Genomic DNA, 22135 nt, shown 5'->3' with positions numbered 1-22135 from the left:
AATAAGTGGCTAGCCACTGTGTCAGACAGGATGCTGGACTAGATGGACCACTGGTCTGATCCAGCAGGGCTCTCCTTATGCTCTAATGAAGGCCTTGGCCTCTATGCCCTGTTGTTGAACCTCCAGAGGAACTGGTTGGCTACTGTATGAGACAGGATGCTGGACTAGATGAACTACTTTGTCTGATCCAGCAGGGTTCTTATTATGTTCTTCTGAAGGCCTCGGCCTCTGTGCCCAGTTGTTGACGCTCCAGAGGAACTGGTTGGCTACTGTGTGAGACAGGATGCGGGACTAGATGAACCACTGGGCTGATCCAGCAGGGCTCTTCTTATGAAGGCCTCGGCCTCTGTGCCCTGTTGCTGGACCTCCAGAGGAACTGTTTGGCCACTGTGTGAGAGAGGATGCTGGACTAGATGGACCCTCACTGGTCTGATCCAGCAGGGCTGTTTTTATGGGTGGGAAAACAGGAACTCTTTTTCCTGGCTCCAATAGAGATGTAGCCTAGTAAAGCCCCAAAGGGAGCGTATTTTTAATAATAATAATAATAATAATAATATTTAATTTATATCCCGCCCTCCCTGCCAACACCAGGCTCAGAGTGGCTGTTGTCTCTTGTTGTACATAGCTGTGTTTCTATAGCCCTCTTCAGGTTCTTAAACCAGGAGTGTCAAACCGAAGGCCACGAGGCTCAGCTGGCCCCTTTAGGGATTGTCTAGACTGCAGCATCCTGACCTTGCCCAACACAAATTGTTGTGTTAGATGTCCCTAACAGGACAGAGAGCCAACGTGGCGTAGTGGTTAAGATCTGTGGTCTCTGATCTGGAGAACCGGGTTCGATTTCCCGCTCCTCCACATGAAGCCTGCTGGGTGACCTTGGGCCAGACACAGTTCTCTCCGAACTCTCTCAACCCCACCTACCTCACAAGGTGCCTGTTGTGGGGAATGGGAAGGGAAGGTGATTGTAAACCGCTTAGAGACTCCTTAAAGGTAGGGGAAATTGGGGTATAAAAACAAACTCTTCTTCTGTGGTGAGAACCAGTGTAGTGTCGTATAATCGTTAGGCCATTGGACTAGAGACATGAGTTCAAATTACTCAGCTTTGCTAATAGGGTTGTTGTGGAGGCAAAAATGGGGGAGCAGAGAGCCAGATATCCCACCTCAAATCTTTGAATAAAAGCCGATTTATACCCCGCGTTTCTCCCCAATGGAGACCCAATCGGCTTCTCCTGTCTTCTATTTTAGCCGCACAACAACCCTCTGAGGTACGTTAGGCTGAGAGTATTTGTGTGACTGGCCCAATGTCAGCCAGCAAGGTTCCAGAGCTAAGTGGGGAGTCGAACCTGGATCTCCCACATCCTAATCCAACGCTCTAACCACTACCCCACACCACCTCTCGTGCATGTCACAGTATCAGCCTTGTTTTCCTCTCCCCACACTAGATTCGCAAACTGAACCGGTTCCAGCCTGATTCTAATATCAGGGCCTGGATCCACAAGGTGGACAAGAAAATTGCTGAACTTCGGTTCTTCGTCAACTCCTTTAGAAACATTGGGGTTCAATAAGGTTTGTTATTTCAGTGATAGGAAGACTCAGAGAATTAGGCTGGCATTTCTTTTAACCAAGGCTAAGCCAGATTGTTCAAGGGGCTTTTTGTCTTCCTTTCCACTTCCTTGCAATACATATTTATTCTTCCTTGTGGTCCTTGTTCATCACAGATTGGTTTTGTTAGCCTGTTTTATTGTGCTCTCTTTTTGCAGAGTTATCGGGTAGATTTAGGGGGATTCTTCAGGAGCGGACGTTATATCCTTGTGGAACTCCCACCTCAGAATCTACTGTCTATATTTTCTTCTTCTTTTTGTACGCTCAGTCCTGAGCTAAGAGCTAATATGATAGTTCCTCGTGTGGTCGCCTTTCCCGTTTGCTCTGCTGGTTGTCGCTTACCAAATCCTTTGGGGAATGATAGAAGATTTACGGAAGCAGCAGTAAAAATGATCTCAGTGGCGCTAAAACTTTGTGCCAGAGCGTTGAAGTCACCTCCATGGATTAGATTTTGGTGGCGCTCTGAACTCACGTTTAGTAGAAGATATATATGGTCTTTTATGCATGGCTGTTTCACTTGCCGTCACCCCTCCTACGGCTTTGGATCTTTGCTTTGATTATGCATGATCGTCAGAGGTCGCCTCGCTCTCCCCCTGCATAGACAGTACTGTTGTGGTTGCCTAACAATGGTAAATGAGGGCATTTGTTTCATAAAGGTGCAGGCTTCTGTTATTGGGGGGGGGGGCGCTAACCCTTCAGCGTGTGTGTGTATTTAAGATTTTTATGCAAACCTGGGGTTCTCAAATTTGTAGAAAGATCTGCCTTGTCTGTTCAGGGCTTTAGACTTTGGATTTAGGTATCCCCAGCTTGGCCACGTTGAGAATGGTAGGTAGGTAGGTAGGTAAAGTCGGCATATAAAGACCAACTCATCTATCTATCGATCCATCCATCCATCCACTTTCTCTACCTCTTAAGGAAGACTCAAACCGGCTTACAATCACTTTCCCTTCCCCTCCCCACTAGAGACGCCCTGTGAGGTAGGTGGGGCTGAGAGAGCTCTAACAGAGCTGTAACTAGCCCAAGGCTAGTGGGCTTCCTGGAGGCACCTGGTTGGCCACTGTGTGAACAGACTGCTGGACTTGATGGGCCTTGGTCTGAGCCAGGATGGCCTTTCTTATGGGATCCTACAAAATACTCGCCTTTCACTAGTTTCTCTCCCCCCCCCCCACCCCCAGTTCATTTTTCTTTTTCATATGACATTAGAGTCACAAGCTGCTCGTGGAAAGGGAATCGGCGGAAAGTACAAAACATCCCAATTAACGAATGGTGTCGAGGTTGCATGACGGCTGCTTTGGAGGAAGGCCGTTGGATGCTTTGAGCAGAATATAGCATAATAACGTTGTCAGAGCATGAAAAGCGGAGCGAGCGTCTTGTTCTGGGGGGAACAGAAGATTTAAAGGTTTTAAGCGGTGGCCCCATACGAAAATTCCATCTAACAGTGGGGCGTGAGGAAGTGGGTGGCAAGAGGAGTCTAATGAGAACGGAACGGGATCGTCTTGGCTCCGAGCTATTTAGACAAGTTGTAAATTGAAGCGTGACACAGAGCAAAGCAAAGCAAATTATCTTTCTTTTTTTTAACTTTCACTGTGGCGGGTGATTACTGATGCGCTGGATTATCTCGAGCGCCGTTCCCAGAAACCGAGCGTTCGAGCTCCTAGTCTGCATTCACAACAGCTTGCCTAAGGCGATGTTTACTGCAGGGATTGTGTGTCTGTTTGGGTTGTGGGGTTAGGGAGAAGCGTAGGTTTGTGATGGGAGACCCCTGTTACGTTGCTGCAGGTTTTTAAGGGATGTCGAGTGTGCCTATGTGAGTATGTGCTTTTGCTGTCCAGTCACAGCTGACTTATGGCGACCCTGTAAGGTTTTCAAGGGTTGCAGGCGGAGGTCTTTCACATTGCCTACTTACCGAGTCCCTTTAACTGGAGATGCCGGGGCTTGAACCTGGGACCTTCTGAATGCCAAGCAGATGCTCTATCACTGAGCCACAGCCCCGCCCCATGGCTCCGCTGTGATCTCACTAATGCAAGCCTCAGTTCTTCCATCTACAACAGTTCGGAATGGTAATGTCCTCCCTTACATTCGTGTTGAAAATGTTAAGGTTGAACAAGGGAGAAAGGCTGGATAGAAATGTCTGAATCCGTAATTTTGTTGTAATGACTGTGAAAACCCTGCCGTGTTATGTAGCGTTGCATATTGTAATCCATCTTCAGACCAAGGCGAGGAATAAATTTAATAACAGAAACGTGTCTGTTCTTGTTTCCCCCTTTGCTTAGGTGATGGAGGATCTTTTCAAAAGAGCGACAGACGCGGTGCTGTCCAGATGCCCTCAAGACGTCGGACTATTTCATCAGCGTGTAGCTCCCGGACAAGAGGTACAAACAATTAAAATTTCCTGCAACGTTCTGTTACTTACCTGCTTTGTAAACATAGTAGAGATTGTGATGTAATATATCTGTGTGCATCTTGTTTGGCCTTTGTGATGTATAAAGTTCCATTAAGTTCATGATTCTATTGTGAAATGCTTCTAGAAAATAGCACGCTAGGTTGACTTTTTTTCTGAGTTCTTTCCGATTGCATCTGTGAATGACATTGTCCATTTCTCTCTTCTTCCCCCCATTAAGGGCAAGTTAGAACAGATGCTGAAGAACCAATTTATAATGTAAGCAAATGTTTTCTTTCCCCTCTTTTAAAACTCATCGTGCAACAGAATATATTCAGTGTTGCCATGATGTTTGTAAGAATTGACCCCTAGGAAAGCCTTTCTCATTTTTCCGGCACTCGTGTGTGAGAATTTGTGTGTTTTCTCTGAATTGGCTTGATGCCCCATCTGGTAGAAAACTTCTCCACCTCTAGTTCCTTTGCCGTCTTGACTATATCACCCATGTCCATGACACAAGATTGCAGAGATAGAAGGCATATTGGATAACTGTGCCGCAGGTTCACCAAAAAAAAACACACAAATCAGATCCTGTGTGGTTTTCCAGAAGTGCTGTAAGACATTTATTCCAGGTGGTTTTTATTGGCTTGCATGGAACCAGAATGAGGCATTGTTTAATTCTGATAGCATTGATTTCTTAATTGGTATTTTGCATCTCGGTTTTGTTGAGCTTTGGGTGGGTGAATTGCTACCCTCATCTGTGCTGTCAAGATAGAGCAGGGTAGAAGTCTAGCTATTAGGGATAGCTTTTCTAATACTAGAACACAGGGTCATCTGCTGAAGCTGGAGAGTAAGAGATTCAAAACAGATAAAAGGATTTCTTCACACAACGCATAGTTAAATTGTGGAACTCCCTGTCCCAGGACGTGGTGATGGCTGCCAACTTGGAAGGCTTTAAGAGGGGAGTGGACATATTCAGGGAGGAGAGGGCTATTCATGGCTACTAATTAAAATGGACACTAGTCATGATGCATACCTATTCTCTCCAGGAACAGAGGAGCAGGCCTATTCTATGAGGTGCTGTGGAACACAGGCAGGACATTGCTGCTGCAGTCATCTTGTTTGTGTGCTTCCTGGAGGCATCTGGTTGGCCACTGTGTGAACAGACTGCTGGACTTGATTCAGTATAAGTAGGGTTGCCAGGCCCCTCTTCACCACTGGCAGGAGGTTTTGGGGGTCGAGCCTGAGGAAGGCGGGGTTTGGGGAGGGACTTCAATGCCATAGAGTCCAATGGCCAAAGCAGCCATTTTCTCCAGGTGAACTGTTCTCTATCGGCTGGAGATCAGTTGTAATAGCAGGAGATCTCCAGCTAGTACTTGGAGGTTACAACAACAAAAAAAGGGCAACTCAGGCTGTATTTAAACATACATGAACTTATATTACAAAAGTTACCAATTTTCCAAAGTTATTCACAGTATTTGCAACTAGGGTTCACATGAAACAAACAACAATATTCCATACAGAGTTACAAATATCCATTCATGGAAATAATTTTAATCAATCCATCGAAGCATGACAAAGGCCACTACAGGTGGTTTTAACACATCCTTGTTGAAGATAGTTCCATTTGTATTTTCCACCATATCTGGAGGTTGGCAACCCTTTCAGTTCCCCCTGGAGAAAATGGCCGCTTTGGCCTTTAGTCTCTATGGCATTGAAGTCCCTCCCCTCCCCAAACCCCGCCCTCCCAAGCTCCGCCCCCACTTCCCAACCCAGAGCTGGCAACCTTACCTGTGCCACTCCCTCAGAGTAACACACCTGTTTCTTAGGATAGCCAAACTACACTACAAGTTTGCTCAACTACCGTGGCTGTGCCCCCATGCAAGGATTGTGAAGTTTTTCAAGGGAGCCTTGGGCCAATGATTCCTCCATGGAGACCTTAATACTCAAATGTTATGTTTATAGCAAAAGAGGCCAAACTCTTAACTGGGTTTTCCTATTCTAGAATGTCATACACTGAAGCCGTAGAGATCTTAAAGCGGTCTCCCCATCTTTTCAGTTACAAACCAGAGGTGAGTACTGAGTGTTTGCATCGGGTTTCCTCACCAAACCAAGATAGTTTCACTTCTAGGTATTCCTGTCCTGAGCCGGATGGCCCAGGCTAGCCCGATCTCCTCAGACCTCAGAAGCTAAGCAGGGTTGGTCCTGGTTAGTTCTTAGATGGGTGACCACCAAGGAAGTCCAGGGTTGCCTACGCAGAGGTGCAGCTAATGCCAAATCACCTTTGTTCATCTCTTGCCTTGAAAACCATAGGAGGTTGCCATAAGTCGGATGTGTCTTGACAGTACTTTACATCGTGTCACACACACACACGCACCCAGCAAGTGATATTCTGCCTGTGAGCATGGGAGGTTCCATTTCATAGCCATCAGTGGACCTGTCCTCCATGAATTTGGCTAACTCCCTTCTAAACCAGTGCCCATTAATATGTCTTGTGGGATTGGATTCCACAGATAACTTGACGACAAAACCCTCCCCACAAAAATTGACTTTCCCACATAAATAATATTGAGGCCCAATGTTCATGTTTTTCTTTAGGGATGGGTCATGTACGAGGATGGCCAACCCCCAAGGTGACCCGGTCCCCCCGAATGTTGTCCCCCTAACCCCATCTTCATAGGGGTCCTGAGTGGTAGCCCCATGTGTTTGCCTCAGGAGAGTACAGGGCCCCATTGAATTCCTGGCCAAGCCACAGAGGTAAGTTGAATGGTCTTTTGAGTGTTTTATTTTTTTTGCAGTGGGGTCTAGATCTCCAACGCGAACACGAGAAATACTTGGTCGAGCACTGCGGTGGAATCCCAGTGTTTGTGTTCAATTATCCGTATGACCTCAAGCCGTTCTATATGCGAGACAATGAAGATGGACCCCATCATACGGTAAGGTTAAAATTTCCTTTGCTCTTACTGCTTTTGTGTGGTGTAGTGGAGAAGAGTGGCAGACTCTAATCTGGAGAACCAGGTTTGATTCCCTACTCCTCATGAGCGGCGGACTCTAATCTGGAGAACCGGGTTTGATTCCCCGCTCCTCCTCATGGGTGGCGGACTCTAATCTGGTGAACCGGGTTGGTTTCCTCACTCCTATACACAAAGCCTGCTGGGTGACCTTGGCCTAGTCACAGTTCTCTCTGAACTCTCTCAGCTCCACCTACCTCAGACGATGTCTGTTGTGGGGAGAGGAAGGGAAGTATATTGTAAGCCGGTTTGAATCGTCAAAAAAGAGAAAGTCAGCATATAAATCCAACTCTTCTTCTTCCTCTTCTTCCTCTTCTTCTTTTTATAACCTTTGGAACAAAATGAGACTCATCCTAGATCTGTCTGATACTGTTGGTCGGTTGCTGCATGCAGATAAGACCCTGGAGATCTGGGTTCGAATCGCTACACAGCCATGACGCTGACTGGATGACCTTGGGCCAGTGACTCTATCAGCCTAACCTGCCTCATGTGAAAACAAAATGGTGGGAATAAACCACTTATGTCACTTTGGCAAAAGGGCCGGATGATAAAAAATAATAATAATACATAGATAAACATGAACATTTCAGAATGTTAGGATGATGTCATTGTACCAGACTCTTGCTTGTCATGAATTCTTCTGCTATCTTTAAGTTCTATGAGGGCTAGAGCCAGCGTGGCATAGTGGTTAAGAGTGGTGGTTTGGAGTGGTGGACTCTGATCTGGAGAACTGGATTTGATTCCCCGCTCCTCCACATGCGCGACGGACTCTAATCTGGTGAACCGGGTCGTTTTCCCTGCTCCTCCACATGAAGCCTGCTGGGTGACCTTGGGCCAGTCACAGTCCTCTCCGAACTCTCTCAGCCCCACCTACCTCACGAGGTGCCTGTTATGGGGAGGGGAAGGGAAGGAGATTGTAGACGGTTTGACTCTCCTTTAAAAAAAAAGATAAAGTAAGTCAGCATATAAAAACCAACTATTATTATTATTATTATTGTTATTAATGATTTAAAGCACTCTTTTTATTTTAAAGCAAGAGCCGCTGGCCAATTAGATGGCTGTTTAGGGCAGCTCACTTCTACAATCATGGAGTTCCACGCATGAATATCCCAACCTTTTACTTAGAGGCAAAATTGAAAGAGAACCTGTGATTTTCTTTTCTTTTAAGGTATCCGCAGTTGATCTTCTGGTACCAGGAATTGGAGAACTTTGCGGAGGCAGCTTAAGAGAGGACCGTCTGGATTTGCTGCTGTCCCGCCTACAGAGGTACAGAGAATTCCTGCATTTGGCTTATTGGGATGGAAATAAAGTCGCTTGGCCATTTGGTCAAATGCAGGTTTATTAAGGTTACTTGAAACTTAAAGGGGAGAGGAGGATAAGTGTTCAGACAGAACAGATGCTCCTTTGGAGATGTGTTTAGCAGTACCTGTCTTGCTAATCTGTTTTATCTGTTAAGGAAAACGTGCTCCGTGTCTCCTAGAAATTTCCTCTGGTCTCCATGGAAGGGTGATACAGGAATCCTGATATAATCCTTGCTCACAAATTAACATAGAGGGGAGGACAGACAAATAGTCTGCAATTGATCAGACAAGCTTCTAAGCTTTTAATTCTTAGTTCGCTTGAGTACCTATTTACAAAAAAGAAATACCCGTTTAAATTTAAGATAGAAATACAAGAGTAGGCCGTGATAGCGAGAAGTTGCAGGGTGGGGACATAAATGAGCGTGGGCAAATCGTTTGCTTGTAGGAGAAAGAAAACACAAACTCCTCATAGTCACTAGCCAATAGGTCCTGGCGGAAAGAGTCATACATAAGAACATAAGTCCTGCAAGATTCCTGCAAGAGCAGGTGCAGAGAAGAGCGACGAGGATGATCAGGGGCCTGGAGACCACGCTTTGTGAGGAAAGACTGAGGGAGTTGGGAATGTTTCATCTGGAGAAGAGGAGGTTGAGGGGGGACATGATTGCTCTCTTGAAGTATTTGAAGGGCTGTCCCTTAGAGGAGGGCAGGGAGCTGTACTTGTTGGCAGCAGAGGATAGGACTCGCAATAATGGGTTTAAATTGAGGGCAGAAAGGTACTGTCTGGATATTAGGGGAAAATAATACAGTAAGAGTTGTTTGACAGTGGAATCGGCTACCTAGGGAGGTGGTGAGCTCCCCCTCGCTGTCAGTCTTTAAGCAGAGGCTGGACAAGCACTTGTCAGGGATGCTCTAGGCTGATCCTGCATTGAGCAGGGGGTTGGACTAGATGGCCCGTATGGCCTCTTCCAACTCTGTGATTCTATGATTCTAAGACCCGGATAAAACGGTCAGCGAGACTCTATACATAAGCAAGCCCAATCAGTAATGATGCATGGTGCCTACATAATGCTTTCCTTAAATACTTAAAGTGCTTAGAATCCATTATCCATCTTCTCTAATCCCAGTAGTTCTAACTCATGCACCCAGCAATAAGTACCAAGGCATGCTTAGTGTGTCTTGAAAAGAACTGCTAATTTGAGGTGAGAAAATGTAATTCAAGGCTCCAGAGGTGCCAACGCACAGAGGTTACTGCTTACTGCACATCTGTCCGATTCACTGTTCTGACCTTGTACCCTTCCAGCCAGCCTCTGTTATGAGTAGGTAAAATATTGCATGAGAATTGGATGCACCACTCCCAGCGCAAATGCTTATGGAGGTGGCAAACTTGTGTCTATGCGTATCGCTTCATACCATGGGTGTGGGAGTCCTATGATTGACTAGCTGGAACGTGTCCAGAGGAGGGCAACAAAGATGGTGAGGGGTCTGGAGACCAAGTCCTATGAGGAAAGGTTGAAGGAGCTGGGTATGTTTAGCCTGAAGTGGAGAAGACTGAGAGGGGCTATGATAACCATCTTCAAGTACTTGAAGGGCTGTCATATAGAGGAGGGTGGCGAGTTGTTTTCTGTTGCCCCACAAGGTTGGACTAGAACCAACAGGCTGAAATTAAATCAAAAGAGTTTCCGTCTAGACATTAGGAACAATTTTCTAACAGTGAGAGCGGGTCCTCAGTTGAACAGGCTTCCTCAGGAGGAGTAGGGCTCTCCTTTGTGGAGATTTTGAAGCAGAGGCTAGATGGCCATCTGTCAGCAATGCTGATTCTATGACCTTAGGCAGATCATGAGAGGGAGGGCATCTTGGCCATCTTCTGGGCATGGAGTAGGGGTCATTGGGTGTGTGGTGGTTGTGAATTTCCTGCATTGTGCAGGGGGTTAGACTAGATGACCCTGGTGGTCCCTTCCAACTCTATGATCCTAAAAACGATGAAGAGGGCTTAACCCTTTGGAATCCGTCACTGTGGCTGTTGTACTGAGAAGAATTTCTTATGTTGGTTCCATAGGATGGGGCAAGAAGACACCTACCAATGGTAAGCACCGCAAAACAAAGCATGCAATGTGTCATTCGTCACGTGTGTGTGAAAGAGAGAGAATGACCACAATCACAATCTTGTGGTGTGGTAGACCCGTTTGGGGGGTGGGGGTGGAAAGTGCTGTCGAGTCGTAGCCGACTTATGGCGACCTCTTGTGGGGTTTTCAAGGCCATCAAGAGACATTCGGAGGTGGTTCGACATTGCCTGCCTCTGCATAGAGACCCTGGGCATCCTTAGCGGTCTCCTATCCAAATACTAACCTGGGCTGACCCTGCTTGTCTTCTGAGATCTAACAAGACTGGGCTAGCCTGGGCCATCCAGGTCGTGGCCAGTTTGGGTACTGTTACCCAAGTACTGCTTTCTGCACATTTGTCAACAGGTGAAGCAACCAGCTGGTGGGTCTGTCGTAAAAAGGCAGGGCAAGTGTGGTGTAGTGGTTAAGAGCGGTGGTTTGGAGGGGTGGACTCTGATCTGGAGAGCCGGGTTGGTTTCCCCACTCCTCCACATGAAGCCAGCTGAGTGACCTTGGGCTAGTCACAGCTCTCTTAGAGCTCTCTCAGCCCCACCTAACCTCACAGGGTGTCTGTTGTGGGGAGGGGAAGGTGATTGTAAGCTGGTTTTATTCTTCCTTAAGTGGTAGAGAAAGTCGGCATATAAAAACCAACTCTTTTTCTTCTCCTTCCTTCCCTCCCTTCTCCTCCTCCTCCTCTTCTTCCCTCCCACTTTTTTTAATGCTCAGAATCATTCTAAGACTCATTCTATGCAACTAATTTCAGTAGACCCTCCGTATAGTCAGAAGGCTCCATTTGCCTGTAGTAGTTATCAGTTTCAACAGGTGCCAGAGGGAGCCGTCTTGAGCAGGTCAATGTGAAAGTAGGTCCCATTTTATTCAGTGGGGCTCCCTCTCAGGAAAGTATTAGGATAGCAGCTGCATTCAGGTCAGAGGCCTCCATTGCCTGTGCTAGTTACTGGTTTCAGCAGGTGCTACAAGGAGCCATCTTGAGCAGGTATGTGTGAACATAGAGTTAGGGAAAATCTGGACTTGGGCTGGAAAGCAGCCCCTATTCTTCCCTGTTGGGTTTGTTCCTAGGTGGACTGAGAAGTTCTATATCCAGATTCGCAAGGAGAGAGACACATCCATAACGTAACCTTAAAGACTATTATGTCAAACATTAAACAGGCATAGCAAATGCAGTTAGAGCTGTTCCTTAGTGGAACAGGCTTCCCCAGGAGGTGGGCTCTCCTTCCCTGGAGGTTTTTAAGCAGAGGTTAGATGGCCATCTGTCAGCAATGCTGATTCTATGAACTAAGGCAGATGATGAAAGGGAGGGCATCTTGGCCATCTTCTGGGCATGGAGTAGGGGTCCCTGGGGTTGTGGTGGGGAGGTAGTTGTGAATTTCCTGCATTGTGCAGGTGGTTGGACTAGATGACCCTGGTGGTCCCTTCCAACTCTATGATTCTATGAAAAAGGTCTAGTCTCAATTCTTCATCCATCAGGGCTCGCTCTCAGGGAAGTATTCTTAGGATGGCAGTGACATTTCTGTGCAGAAGTAAAACAAACAGGAAGTTTTGGTATTGGTGTTTCTGCAAGGAGGGATTTGCCACAAACAGGAAACATTCTGAGTGTAATTCCTCTACTGGTTTGTGCTCCAGGTACCTCGAGCTGCGTCAGTTTGGGTCGACCCCCCACGGAGGCTTTGGAATGGGGTTTGAACGCTACCTCCAGTGCATCTTGGGAGTGGAGAACATCAAAGACGTCGTTCCTTTCCCAAGGTTTCCTCACTCGTGCGTTTTGTAGCGCTTCCCCTTCCGTTTCTGAGAATGTGACTCTTCTGCAAATCTGTGGCCCTGCCCGGATGATGAAATAGAGCGTTCTTGGAAATAAGAGCCGGCCTCTCTATTTTTCCCTGGACCAGATAATCTCAGAGGCCTTGAAAGCGTGACGTTTGGAAGCCGAGGCGAGTTTATATTCCTGTGTGGTACTCTGGAATCTACCCAGCACTCTGCATAGTATTAACGGGTGTGTTCGGAAAACCAGATAGCTGCGATCCAGTCGCAACTAGAATGAATAAAACAACATTTGGCTGGAAGTTCGTTAATTTGCAAGAATGGTTTTGGCTGAACTCAGACCTCTGAGTTGGGAAGGACAGGGAACTAAATTAATTAGTGGCGCCGCGGCCTGCAGATTTGAAGACTTATGAAAACGGCAGCGCTATTGCTATTCTTGCGATGAGCAGCCCACCTCCATGTTACGTAAGCCTGCACTGAGTCTTGAAATGACACTCGAATGAGCTTAATATTGGGGTGAGCATCGACATATTAGCAGCTGAATGCTTTTTTTTCTGCATTAAAATTAGAGGGACAACTCATTCTTACACCCACATAGGGTGTGAAAAGTATGCATTACCTGCCTTACTCCCCTTCAGTTCCGCATGAGTCACAGTTCTGAGTAGGCCTCACAATTAGAAAGAGCAGGGACTCACGCAGGGGGGCAGTTAGGCAGTCTCCTTTCGAAGGTGGGTAATGTTGCTTACTCTCTTCGTTGGGGTAGTTTCAGGTAGGTAGGCATTCTAGTCTGTAGTCATACAACAAAATTAAACCCCGGTAGCACCTTAAAGATCAACACAGATTTCTAAGGTATACGCTTTGGTGAGCTGTTGTAACTGACGTTAGTTCTTGTGTCTGACAAAGGGATCTTTGACTCACGGAATTTTATTCCCTGGGAAATTTTGTTCATCTTTAATGTGCGACTGGACTTGAATTCTGTTCATGGGGAGTAACTGGTGCACAGAGATGGACTCGGAAGAGGCTGCATAGAAACATTCGAAATAAATAAGACGGCAGAATTACTTGCTCCCAACAATAAGCAGATTGGACAGAGCAAAGTCCAGAGCTGGTGTGGTGTAATGGTTAAGAGCGACGGACTCTAATCTGGAGAACCGGGTTCGATTCCCCACTCCTCCACATGAGCGGCAGACTCTAATCTGGAGAACCGGGTTTGATTCCCCACTCCTCCACATGAGCGATGGACTCTAATCTGGAGAGCCAGGTTTGATTCCCCATTCCTTCACAGGAAACTTGCTGGGCCACCTTGGGCTAGTCACAGTTCTTTCCGAACTCTCTTAGCCTCGACTGCCTCCCAGGATGTCTATTGTGGGGAGGGGAAGGGAAGGTGATTGTAAGCCAGTTTGATTCTCCTTAAAAAAGTAGAGAAAATCGGCATATTAAAACCAACTCTTCTTCTTAGATACCAATCAACAGTACGACTTTAGGAATCCCAGCAAAAGAAAAAGAGAAACCTAAAAAGGGAGGATGCAGAAACCAGTTTGAACACTGCAAGCATTTCAGCCTTTGGTTCAGAACCAGCCGTTAACGCCGTACAACTGGGAAACTACGTCTCATGAATTCTTTTAAAAAATATAGCTGGCAGTGCTAGAATTGATCGCTCTGCAGCTACTGGGGCCGAGTTGTTTTCTGTTGCCCCAGAGGGTTATACCAGAACCAACGGGTTGAAATTAAATCAAAAGAGCTTCCGTCTAGACATTAGGAAGAATTTTCTAACAGAGCGGTTCCTCAGTGGAACAGGCTTCCTCGGGAGGTGGTAAGCTCTCCTTCCCTGGAGGTTTTTAAGCAGAGGCTAGATGGCCATCTGTCAGCAATGCTGATTCTATGACCTTAAGCAGATGATGAGAGGGAGGGCATCTTGGCCTTCTTCTGGGCATGGAGTAGGGGTCACTGGGGGTTTTGGGGGGAGGTAGTTGTGAATTTCCTGCATTGTGCAGGGGGTTGGACTAGATGACCCTGCTGGACCCTTCCAACTCTATGATTCTACTGGCGTTTCTGCCCCAGAAGGCTGTCCAGGTGCTCTTCCGCATTCTGCAATACCAGCGATTCCCTTTCATTGCCAGTTTACCACAGGCAGGCAGAGTCCGTGGCTCCTCTGCGCCAGTTGCTGACATGCTCCAGAAATTAGGACAGTTGCTTCACTCTGATTGCTCCCTTCATTTTCCCAATTTGCACGGTTAGGGTGACGATCCCTTGACGTAAGGCATTGTTTGTGGAACTTAATTAAGAAGGCATTTGTGCAAGCGCGGCCTGTCATCTGGCGGACCAGAGCCAGGGATAAGAGGCTCCGCCTGCAGGAACCCTACCCTGGAAGGCACTTGGTTTCTCTTCTTGAGAACGGTGTAAAGATGAAATGTGAATAATGTTTAGTGATATACCAGCAGTGTTGCCAACTCTGGGTGGGGAGACTTGGGGGCAGAGCCTGGGGGAGTTGGGGAGGGGACTCAGTGGGATATAATTGAACACAATTCGAAACGAGGGCTATGCATTGGGTTGCCAGGTCCCTCTTCGCCACCGGTGGGAGGTTTTTGGGGCAGAGTCTGAGGAGGGGTGGGACTTCAATGCCATAGAGTCCAATGGCCAAAGCGGCCATTTTCTCCAGGGGAACTGATCTCTATCGGCTGGAGATCAGTAGCAATAGCAGGAGATCTCCAGCTACTACCTGGAGGTTGGCAACCCTAGCTATGTGTCTACTTTGTGCAGAAGGGGGAAAATTACATTTTGCATCAAGCCGATCCAATGGTACAATTCGCTACCTGTGTAAATCAGATCTATCTGCATCATCTTCTTTTGCCAAAAAACATCCTGCCTGTTTTAAAAGCACGGCTTTGCATAAGCGATCCTGATTTTGCAAGGAGCTGGCGCTCAGCTGCAACCAAAACCTTTGTGTAGCCGCCCCTCCTGCTTGTAAAAAGCCTGTGACTCATCGATAAGTTGCCAGGTTCAATCCCTGGCATCTCCCGTCAAAGGATTTCAGGTAGCAGGTGTGGGGAAACACCTTTCTAAACCTGAAACCCTGGAAGAGTCGTTGTCAGTATTGAGCTAGCTGGACCAACCGTCTGACTCAGCAGCGTAAGACCGAGTCTTACTTTTCAACAGGTGCTTTCGGTCACATATTTGCAACCAGGCGGGGAGGGGCCATGGCTCAGTGGAAGAGCATCTGCTTGGCATGCAGAAGGTCCCAGGGTCAATCCCTGATATCTCCAGTTAAAAGATCTGGCAGAAGGTAATGTGAAAGACTTCAGCTCCTTTACATCTTTCTGACGTGGACACATTAGAATTATGCTCGCTGTATTTACCTTCTCCCCACTCATATGGAATGATCTGTTAGGAATGTGACACATGAACACACATGAAGCTGCCTTATACCAAAACAGACCATTGGTCCTTCAAAGTCAGTATTGTGTACTCAGATTGGCAGCAGCTGAGTAGCCAGCATGATGTAGTGGTTAAGCACAGTGGTGGTTAAGAGCAGTGGTTTGTAGTGGTGGACTCGGATCTGGAGAACTGTATTTGATTCCCCACTCCTCTGCATGAGCGGCAGAGGCTAGTCTGGTGAACCAGGTTGGTTTCCCCACCCCTACACATGAAACCGGCTGGGTAACCTTGGACTAGGCACAGCTCTCTTAGAGCTCTCTCATTCCCACCTACTTCACAGGGTGTCTGTTGTGGGGAGGAGAAGGGAAGGTGATTGTAAGCCGGTTTGATTCTTCCTTAAGTGGTAAAGAAAGTCGGCATATAAAAACCAACTCCTCTTCTTCTTTCTTCTTCTCCCCCTTCTTTTTCTCCTTCTTCTCCTCCTCCTTCTCTCCATGGTGTCAGGCAGAGGTCCTTCACGTCACCAACTGCCTGGTCCTTTTCATGTGGAAGGCCTAAGACCCTGGGCAGCCCCTGCCCGTCTGAGTTGGGTGGACCGACAGACCTGATCCCATATAAGGCAGCTTCAAGTGTTCAGAGGACTAGAAGCTTGCTACTGTAAAACCCAAGAGAGTCACAGGAAACTGAACCCTGTGCCCATTAACCAGAGCCTGACAGTCGTCTCTGGCCACACATAATACATCTCAGCATACATACATCTCTCTCCTAAACTGTATTTTAAAGAAGCGCCGTTCACCCATTATAAAGCCAAAAAGGGCTGGTTCCGCAATGCCAGCTTTCATCCAGAGGGGGGCATAAAGTCCTAGTTTCAATCTTTCAGATATGTGAACGGAGATTTTGCCTGTCTGTCTTGCCACCTTCCTCACTTCAGATTCGTGCAAAGCATCACCGGACGCTCCGTCTAATAAGCACCTTTAACAATTATTACATCTGTCCAACGTGTGGACAGATAAGGGTTTTTGCTTGCTTTATTTTCCTTCTCCCCACTCATATGGAATGATATGTTAGGAATGTGACAGATGAACACACATGAAGCTGCCTTATACTGAAACAGACCATTGCTCCAGGTTGGTTTCCCCACTCCTCCGCATGAAGCCAGCTGGGTGACCTTGGGCTAGTCACAGTTCTCTTAGAGCTCTCTCCCAATTACCTCACAGGGTGTCTGTTGCGGAGAGGGGAAGGTGATTGTAAGCTGGTTTGATCCTTAAGTGGTAGAGAAAGTCGACATATAAAGTCATATAAAAAACTCTTCTTGTAATAGCGAGAGAACTCCAGCCAACACCTGGAGGTTGGCAACCCTATTTGGGGGGCAGGGGAACATGCCTGTGATCACCGCATCTCACTGCCTAGAAAAACATTGTCCTGTGCAGGAGACAGAATTTGGCAGGTGCAGTTTCTTGCATTGCTCATTCAGAAATCGAATTTATTGACGCCACGTATGTGGATGTTAGAAATATTTCTGATGTGGTGTCATATGATGTGCTCCTAAATCATTGGAAGCTGCTTACATGTTTATTCCTACGCTTCCCTTTAGCAGTTTAAGATGGTTTGGACTGTTCTCCTTTTTCCATTGCACTGCTCCCATCTCTTGGGAATGGTGCCTTGAAATGCAGAAATGAAGCTTTTACTGTGATGGAGAAAAAGTAATAATACTTATCATTTATATGGTGCTTTGTAGAAAATTTGTGTGCTGCTTCCCCAGAGACCTGCATGAAGGAACTGTAGGGTTGGGGTTTGCATTTGTAAAAATGGTTGAGAATTAGGGTTGCCAACCTCCAGGTACTAGCTGGAAATCTGCTATTACAACTGATCTCCAGCCGATAGAGATCAGTTTGCCTGGAGAAAATGGCCACTTTGGCAATTAGCCTGTATGGCATTGAGGCTCCTCCCTTCCCCAAATCCTGCCCTCCTCGGGCTCCACCCCAGAAACCTCCTGCCGGTGGCAAAGAGGGACCTGGCAACCCTATTGAGAACTCGTTTGCAAAAGGTATTTTGTCAATGGTCCAGTCAATGGTATTTTGTCAATGGAGCTTTTACTTCAGTGGTATTCAATATATTTGTTGTTTTAAAAAATGTGGTTTTAAAAAAACTGGACCCTTCGAGACGGCATGCAGGCAGATCTGTGCTGCCCTGCTTTCTATGTTTCCTCTCACCTAAAAAAATAAAACACAGTGTACACTGCATTGTAAGTGAAGACTGAAAGCCGGCCGTTGTTAGTTGTTGCTCTTGTTTAACAGCTGATATAGGTATGTTTAGCCTAAAGAGGAGAAGACTGAGGGGGGATATGATAACCATCTTCAAGTACTTGAAAGTGTCGTATAGAGGATGGTGGCAAGTTTTCTGTTGCCCCAGATCGGACCAGAACCAACGGGTTGAAATTAAATCCAAAGAGTTTCCGTCTAGACATTAGGAAGAATTTTCTAACAATTAGAGCGGTTCCTCAGTGGAACAGGCTTCCTCGGGAGGTGGTGAGCTCTCCTTCCCTGGAGGTTTTTAAGCAGAGGCTAGATGGCCATCTGTCAGCAATGCTGATTCTATGAACTTAGGCAGATGATGAGAGGGAGAGCATCTTGGCCATCTTCTGGACATGGAGTAGGGGTCACGGGGTGTGGAGGAGGTAGTTGTGAATTTCCTGCAGGGGGTTGGACTAAGATGACCCTGGTGGTCCCTTCCAACTCTATGATTCTAGGTATTCTGGTGAGATAGTTAACACCTTTCCTTTCTGATGGTTCAATGTACACAAAATTATTAGAAATATTGTTTAAAATGACATTCAGGCTATGTGTATAAAGTGTACATCAAACGTAAATGAATTTGGATCCCATCCACAAGAAATCTCATGATGTATATGCAAAAATTCCAAAATATTCCAATATATGGAAAAGTCCAAAATATGGACCACTTCTGGTCCCAAGAAGTCTGGATAAGGGATACTCAGCCTGCACAAGGCAGCTTCATGTGTGGGAACTAGATTGTGTGTGAGATGGACATGTGGAAACCCTAGGGAGACGCATCTGTCTCCTTCTCAGCTTGCCATGAACACATGAAGCTGATTTATACTGAATCGGACCCTTGTTCCATCAAAGTCAGTATTGTCTGCTCAGACTGGCAGCGGCTCTCCAGGGTCTTTCACATCACCTACTTGCCTAGTCCCTTTAACTGGAGATGCCGGGGTTTGAACCTGGGACCTTCTGCATGCCAAGCAGATGCTCTACCACTGAGCCACGGCCTTCATATTGTATACTGAATTGACAGGGAAGTATGGGGACTGATTTCTTGGCAACCTCCTTCAAGTCAAGTTGAGCAATCGTACGGGTGACGAACCCTCAGGAAGTGAATTTGCATGGATGGAAAAAAACTGTAGGTAAGATTATATCGGGGCTTTCTCTGTAGACAGTGGAAACTTTGCTACTTGCTTTTGAACTCTGGTGCGAACGTGGTTAATTACAAAACGTTATTATTTCCCCCATCCCTAAAGCATCTTGTCAGCAACTACTTATTTCCACAGATGCTGTAAGTTGGCAATTGCGGGTCAAGGGAGGTGGGGCTGCACTTAACCTCACGGCCTCTAGTTGCTGACCCTTGTAATAGACCCGGTGCTCCTTTTTCCACCGTGCAAATCTAATTAACTAAGAGCTGGAACTGAAGCTCTGCTTTCCGGTTCCCGAAGCTTGCTCATCTTTCTCCAAGACCAATCATGAAATTGTGCTAAGAAGGTGGTTTTTACCTGCCACTCCCCTTGTTCCCCTTTTCTTTACCTTCTCCCTTGTCCGAATAATGAAAGCAGGCTTTTGGGAGATCTGTTTTGACATTTGGGTTTTGGTTTTTTTGGTTTTTGCAGTTTGTACAACACCATGCACACCACAGGATCATCTAAATACAGGATCTCCCTCGTAAAACCAGAACGGGGGGGGGGGGTCATCTGCTGAAGCTGGAGGGTGAGAGAATCAGAACATATAAAAGGAAGTCTTTCTTCACACAACGCATAGTTAAATTGTGGAACTCCCTGCCCCAGGATGTGGTGATGGCTGCCAACTTGGAAGGCTTTAAGAGGGGAGTGGACAGGTTCATGGAGGAGAGGGGTAATTCACGGCTACTAGTCAAAATGAATACTAGTCATGCTGCACACCTATTCTCTCCAGTATCAGAGGAGCATGCCTGTTATATTAGGTGTTGGGGAATACAGGCAGGATGGTGCTGCTGCAGTTGCCTTGTTTGTGGGCTTCCTAGAGGCACCTGGTTGGCCACTGTGTGAACAGACTGCTGGACTTGATGAACTTTGGTCTGATCTAGCATGGCCTTTCTTATGTTACTTAAATAATAATAGAAAGTTTTGTGTGTGTGTGTGTGTAAAGTGGCGTCAAGTTGCAGCTGACTTATCTAATCCCTTATTTATACTTTGTATTGATTTTATATTAGGTTTTGATTTCATAATGTTGGATAAGATAAGAACAGGTTAATTAAAATAATATCGGGATTAGCTCTGTTAGCAAAAGTTTAGACAATTCATTTTTAGATGGAAGAGGGAGAGGGGGAAGTCATTTTACTGTTAAATTAGTGATACTACTTGTTTTTCTTTTTATTGTTACTATTATTTTTAGTATTGGAGACCGTTTCTGTTGATACGTTAAATGAAGAAAATAAAAAATTATTATTAAAAAAAAAAAGTTGCAGCTGACTTATGGTGACCCCATAGGGTCAGTCATGCATGTTCCTTTTTTTCAGGCCCAAGAAAGACAGCAGTGTGTGGCACAAGTTAGAATTGAGTCCTCCAAGAAGAGGTGTCTAGAACCTCTAAGGCAGGATCCAATCATCTTCTTCAGCCTGCAGGTGCCTTTCGAATTCTGACCCAGACTGGTGGTCCCTGAAAACGCGGGGAAATGCAGGGGGAGAGCGAGACCACCTCTGATGGTTGAAAACAGCATGCATAATCCAAACAAAGGCCCTAAGTCGCCGGAAGGGTGACGGCGAGTGAAACGGCCATGCGTAAAAGACCGTTACGGGACAAAGGTGCCTCTGAGCTTGTGCAGAGTCCTAAGCAATGGACTCTGCACAAGCTCAGAGGCGCCTTTGTTCCGTAATGGTCTTTTGGTGGTTCTATAATGGCTACCCCTGTGCTGTTAAGAAGGAGAGAGCACGGCCTTGCGCCAGGGTAGGGGAAGTGCTCCCTGAGGGCCAACCTTTCTCCTTTCTGAAATGATGCTTTGCTGTCAGCGTCTGTCTTGGATGCATGTCTGAGTCAGCCGAGATCCCGAGAAGGCTGCCTGTTCTAATGAAGCCCTCAAGAGCTTTCTCGAACGTTTACGAAATCTACCTTTGCCAATGTGCAGACTCATTGGGGTGGGTCCGTTAATGGTCCCGGCGCTTTTCTCCAGCGTAAGGCGCGGAGCGCCACTGCTAATGGAATGGTAGCCTGGGATCCGACCCATGATTTCCTCCCAGGGAAGCTATTTATTTACTTGCTTGTTGGATTTTTAACCTACCCTTTCCCGACCAGAGTCGGGCTTAGGGCAGCTTACATTCAAGGTATGTGCATGTTGCGCCCACTCAGGAATACTCCCATGTCTTTAAAAAATTTCTATATTCTAAGATTGAGGGAAGAGCCCCATGGCACAGAGTGGTAAGCTGCAGTGCTGCAGCCCAAGCTCTGCTCACGACCTGAGTTCGATCCCAACGGAAGTTGGTTTCAGGTAGTCGGCTCGAGGTTGACTCAGCCTTCCATCCTTCCGAGTACCCAGCTTGCTGGGGGTAAAGGGAAGATGACTGGGGAAGGCACTGGCAAACCATCCCATCAACAAAGTCTGCCTAGGAAACGTCGACGTCACCCCATGGGTCAGGAATGACCCGGTGTTTGCACAGGGGACCTTTACCTTTAAGATTGAGGGCTGGGACTGAAAACAAACCCAGCTGCCAGGGAAGTCCCAGTACAAAGTGACGCCATCTCTGTTTGCTCAGGTCAGTACAATTATTATTTTTTTGCTTTAATGGCATGCCATTAACCTGCATGTATTAAATGAGCAATTGTGCGTGCGCACACATGCACAGAAGTATAGGACACAGGTCTTTTATGCACGGCTGTTTCACTCGCCGCCACCCGTCTGACAACTTCGGGTCTTTGTGTTGATTATGCAGGCCGTTTCTGACCGCCAGAGGTCACCTCGCTCTCCCCCTGTGTTTTCAAATTCGAGATAAAACAGGTCCCAGAAAACGCTGGCAAAATGTGGGGAAAGGCAGTGGGAGAGCGAGGCGACCTCTGGCGGTGGGAAACGGCCTGCATAATCAAAACAAGGGGTGACAGCGAGAGAAACAGCCACGCATAAAAGGCCTTAGTCGCAACTTTTCAGAGCAGGCAATGACAAACCACCTCCGTTGGCCTCTTGCTCTGAAAACCCTAGGGGGTGCAGTTTCCTCCTCCTCCAATTAACAGCGCAATCCTATGCAGAGTTACTCCTGTCTACGCTCATTCATTTCAGTGAGTTTAGACTGAAGCAACTCCTGCAGAGGATCATGCTGCAAAATTGCAATCTTATGCATGCA

General features: G+C 46.7%; 1 protein-coding gene across 1 annotated transcript in view; it reads left to right on the top strand.

The window, feature by feature from the left end:
- The window catches only part of NARS2 (asparaginyl-tRNA synthetase 2, mitochondrial), a 45341-nt gene extending 33168 nt beyond the window's left edge, over positions 1–12173 (top strand). The window contains exons 8-14 of the mRNA XM_056858615.1: positions 3873–3971; positions 4221–4258; positions 5982–6048; positions 6775–6912; positions 8156–8253; positions 10345–10371; positions 12029–12173. Coding sequence (XP_056714593.1) covers positions 3873–3971; positions 4221–4258; positions 5982–6048; positions 6775–6912; positions 8156–8253; positions 10345–10371; positions 12029–12173 — 612 coding nt within the window. The remainder of the gene's footprint in view (positions 1–3872; positions 3972–4220; positions 4259–5981; positions 6049–6774; positions 6913–8155; positions 8254–10344; positions 10372–12028) is intronic.
- Positions 12174–22135: the final 9962 nt, after the last annotated feature.

Source organism: Euleptes europaea, chromosome 12 (assembly GCF_029931775.1).
Source record: "Euleptes europaea isolate rEulEur1 chromosome 12, rEulEur1.hap1, whole genome shotgun sequence".
NCBI lineage: Eukaryota > Metazoa > Chordata > Lepidosauria > Squamata > Sphaerodactylidae > Euleptes > Euleptes europaea.
This window is presented reverse-complemented; position numbering and strand designations above follow the sequence as displayed.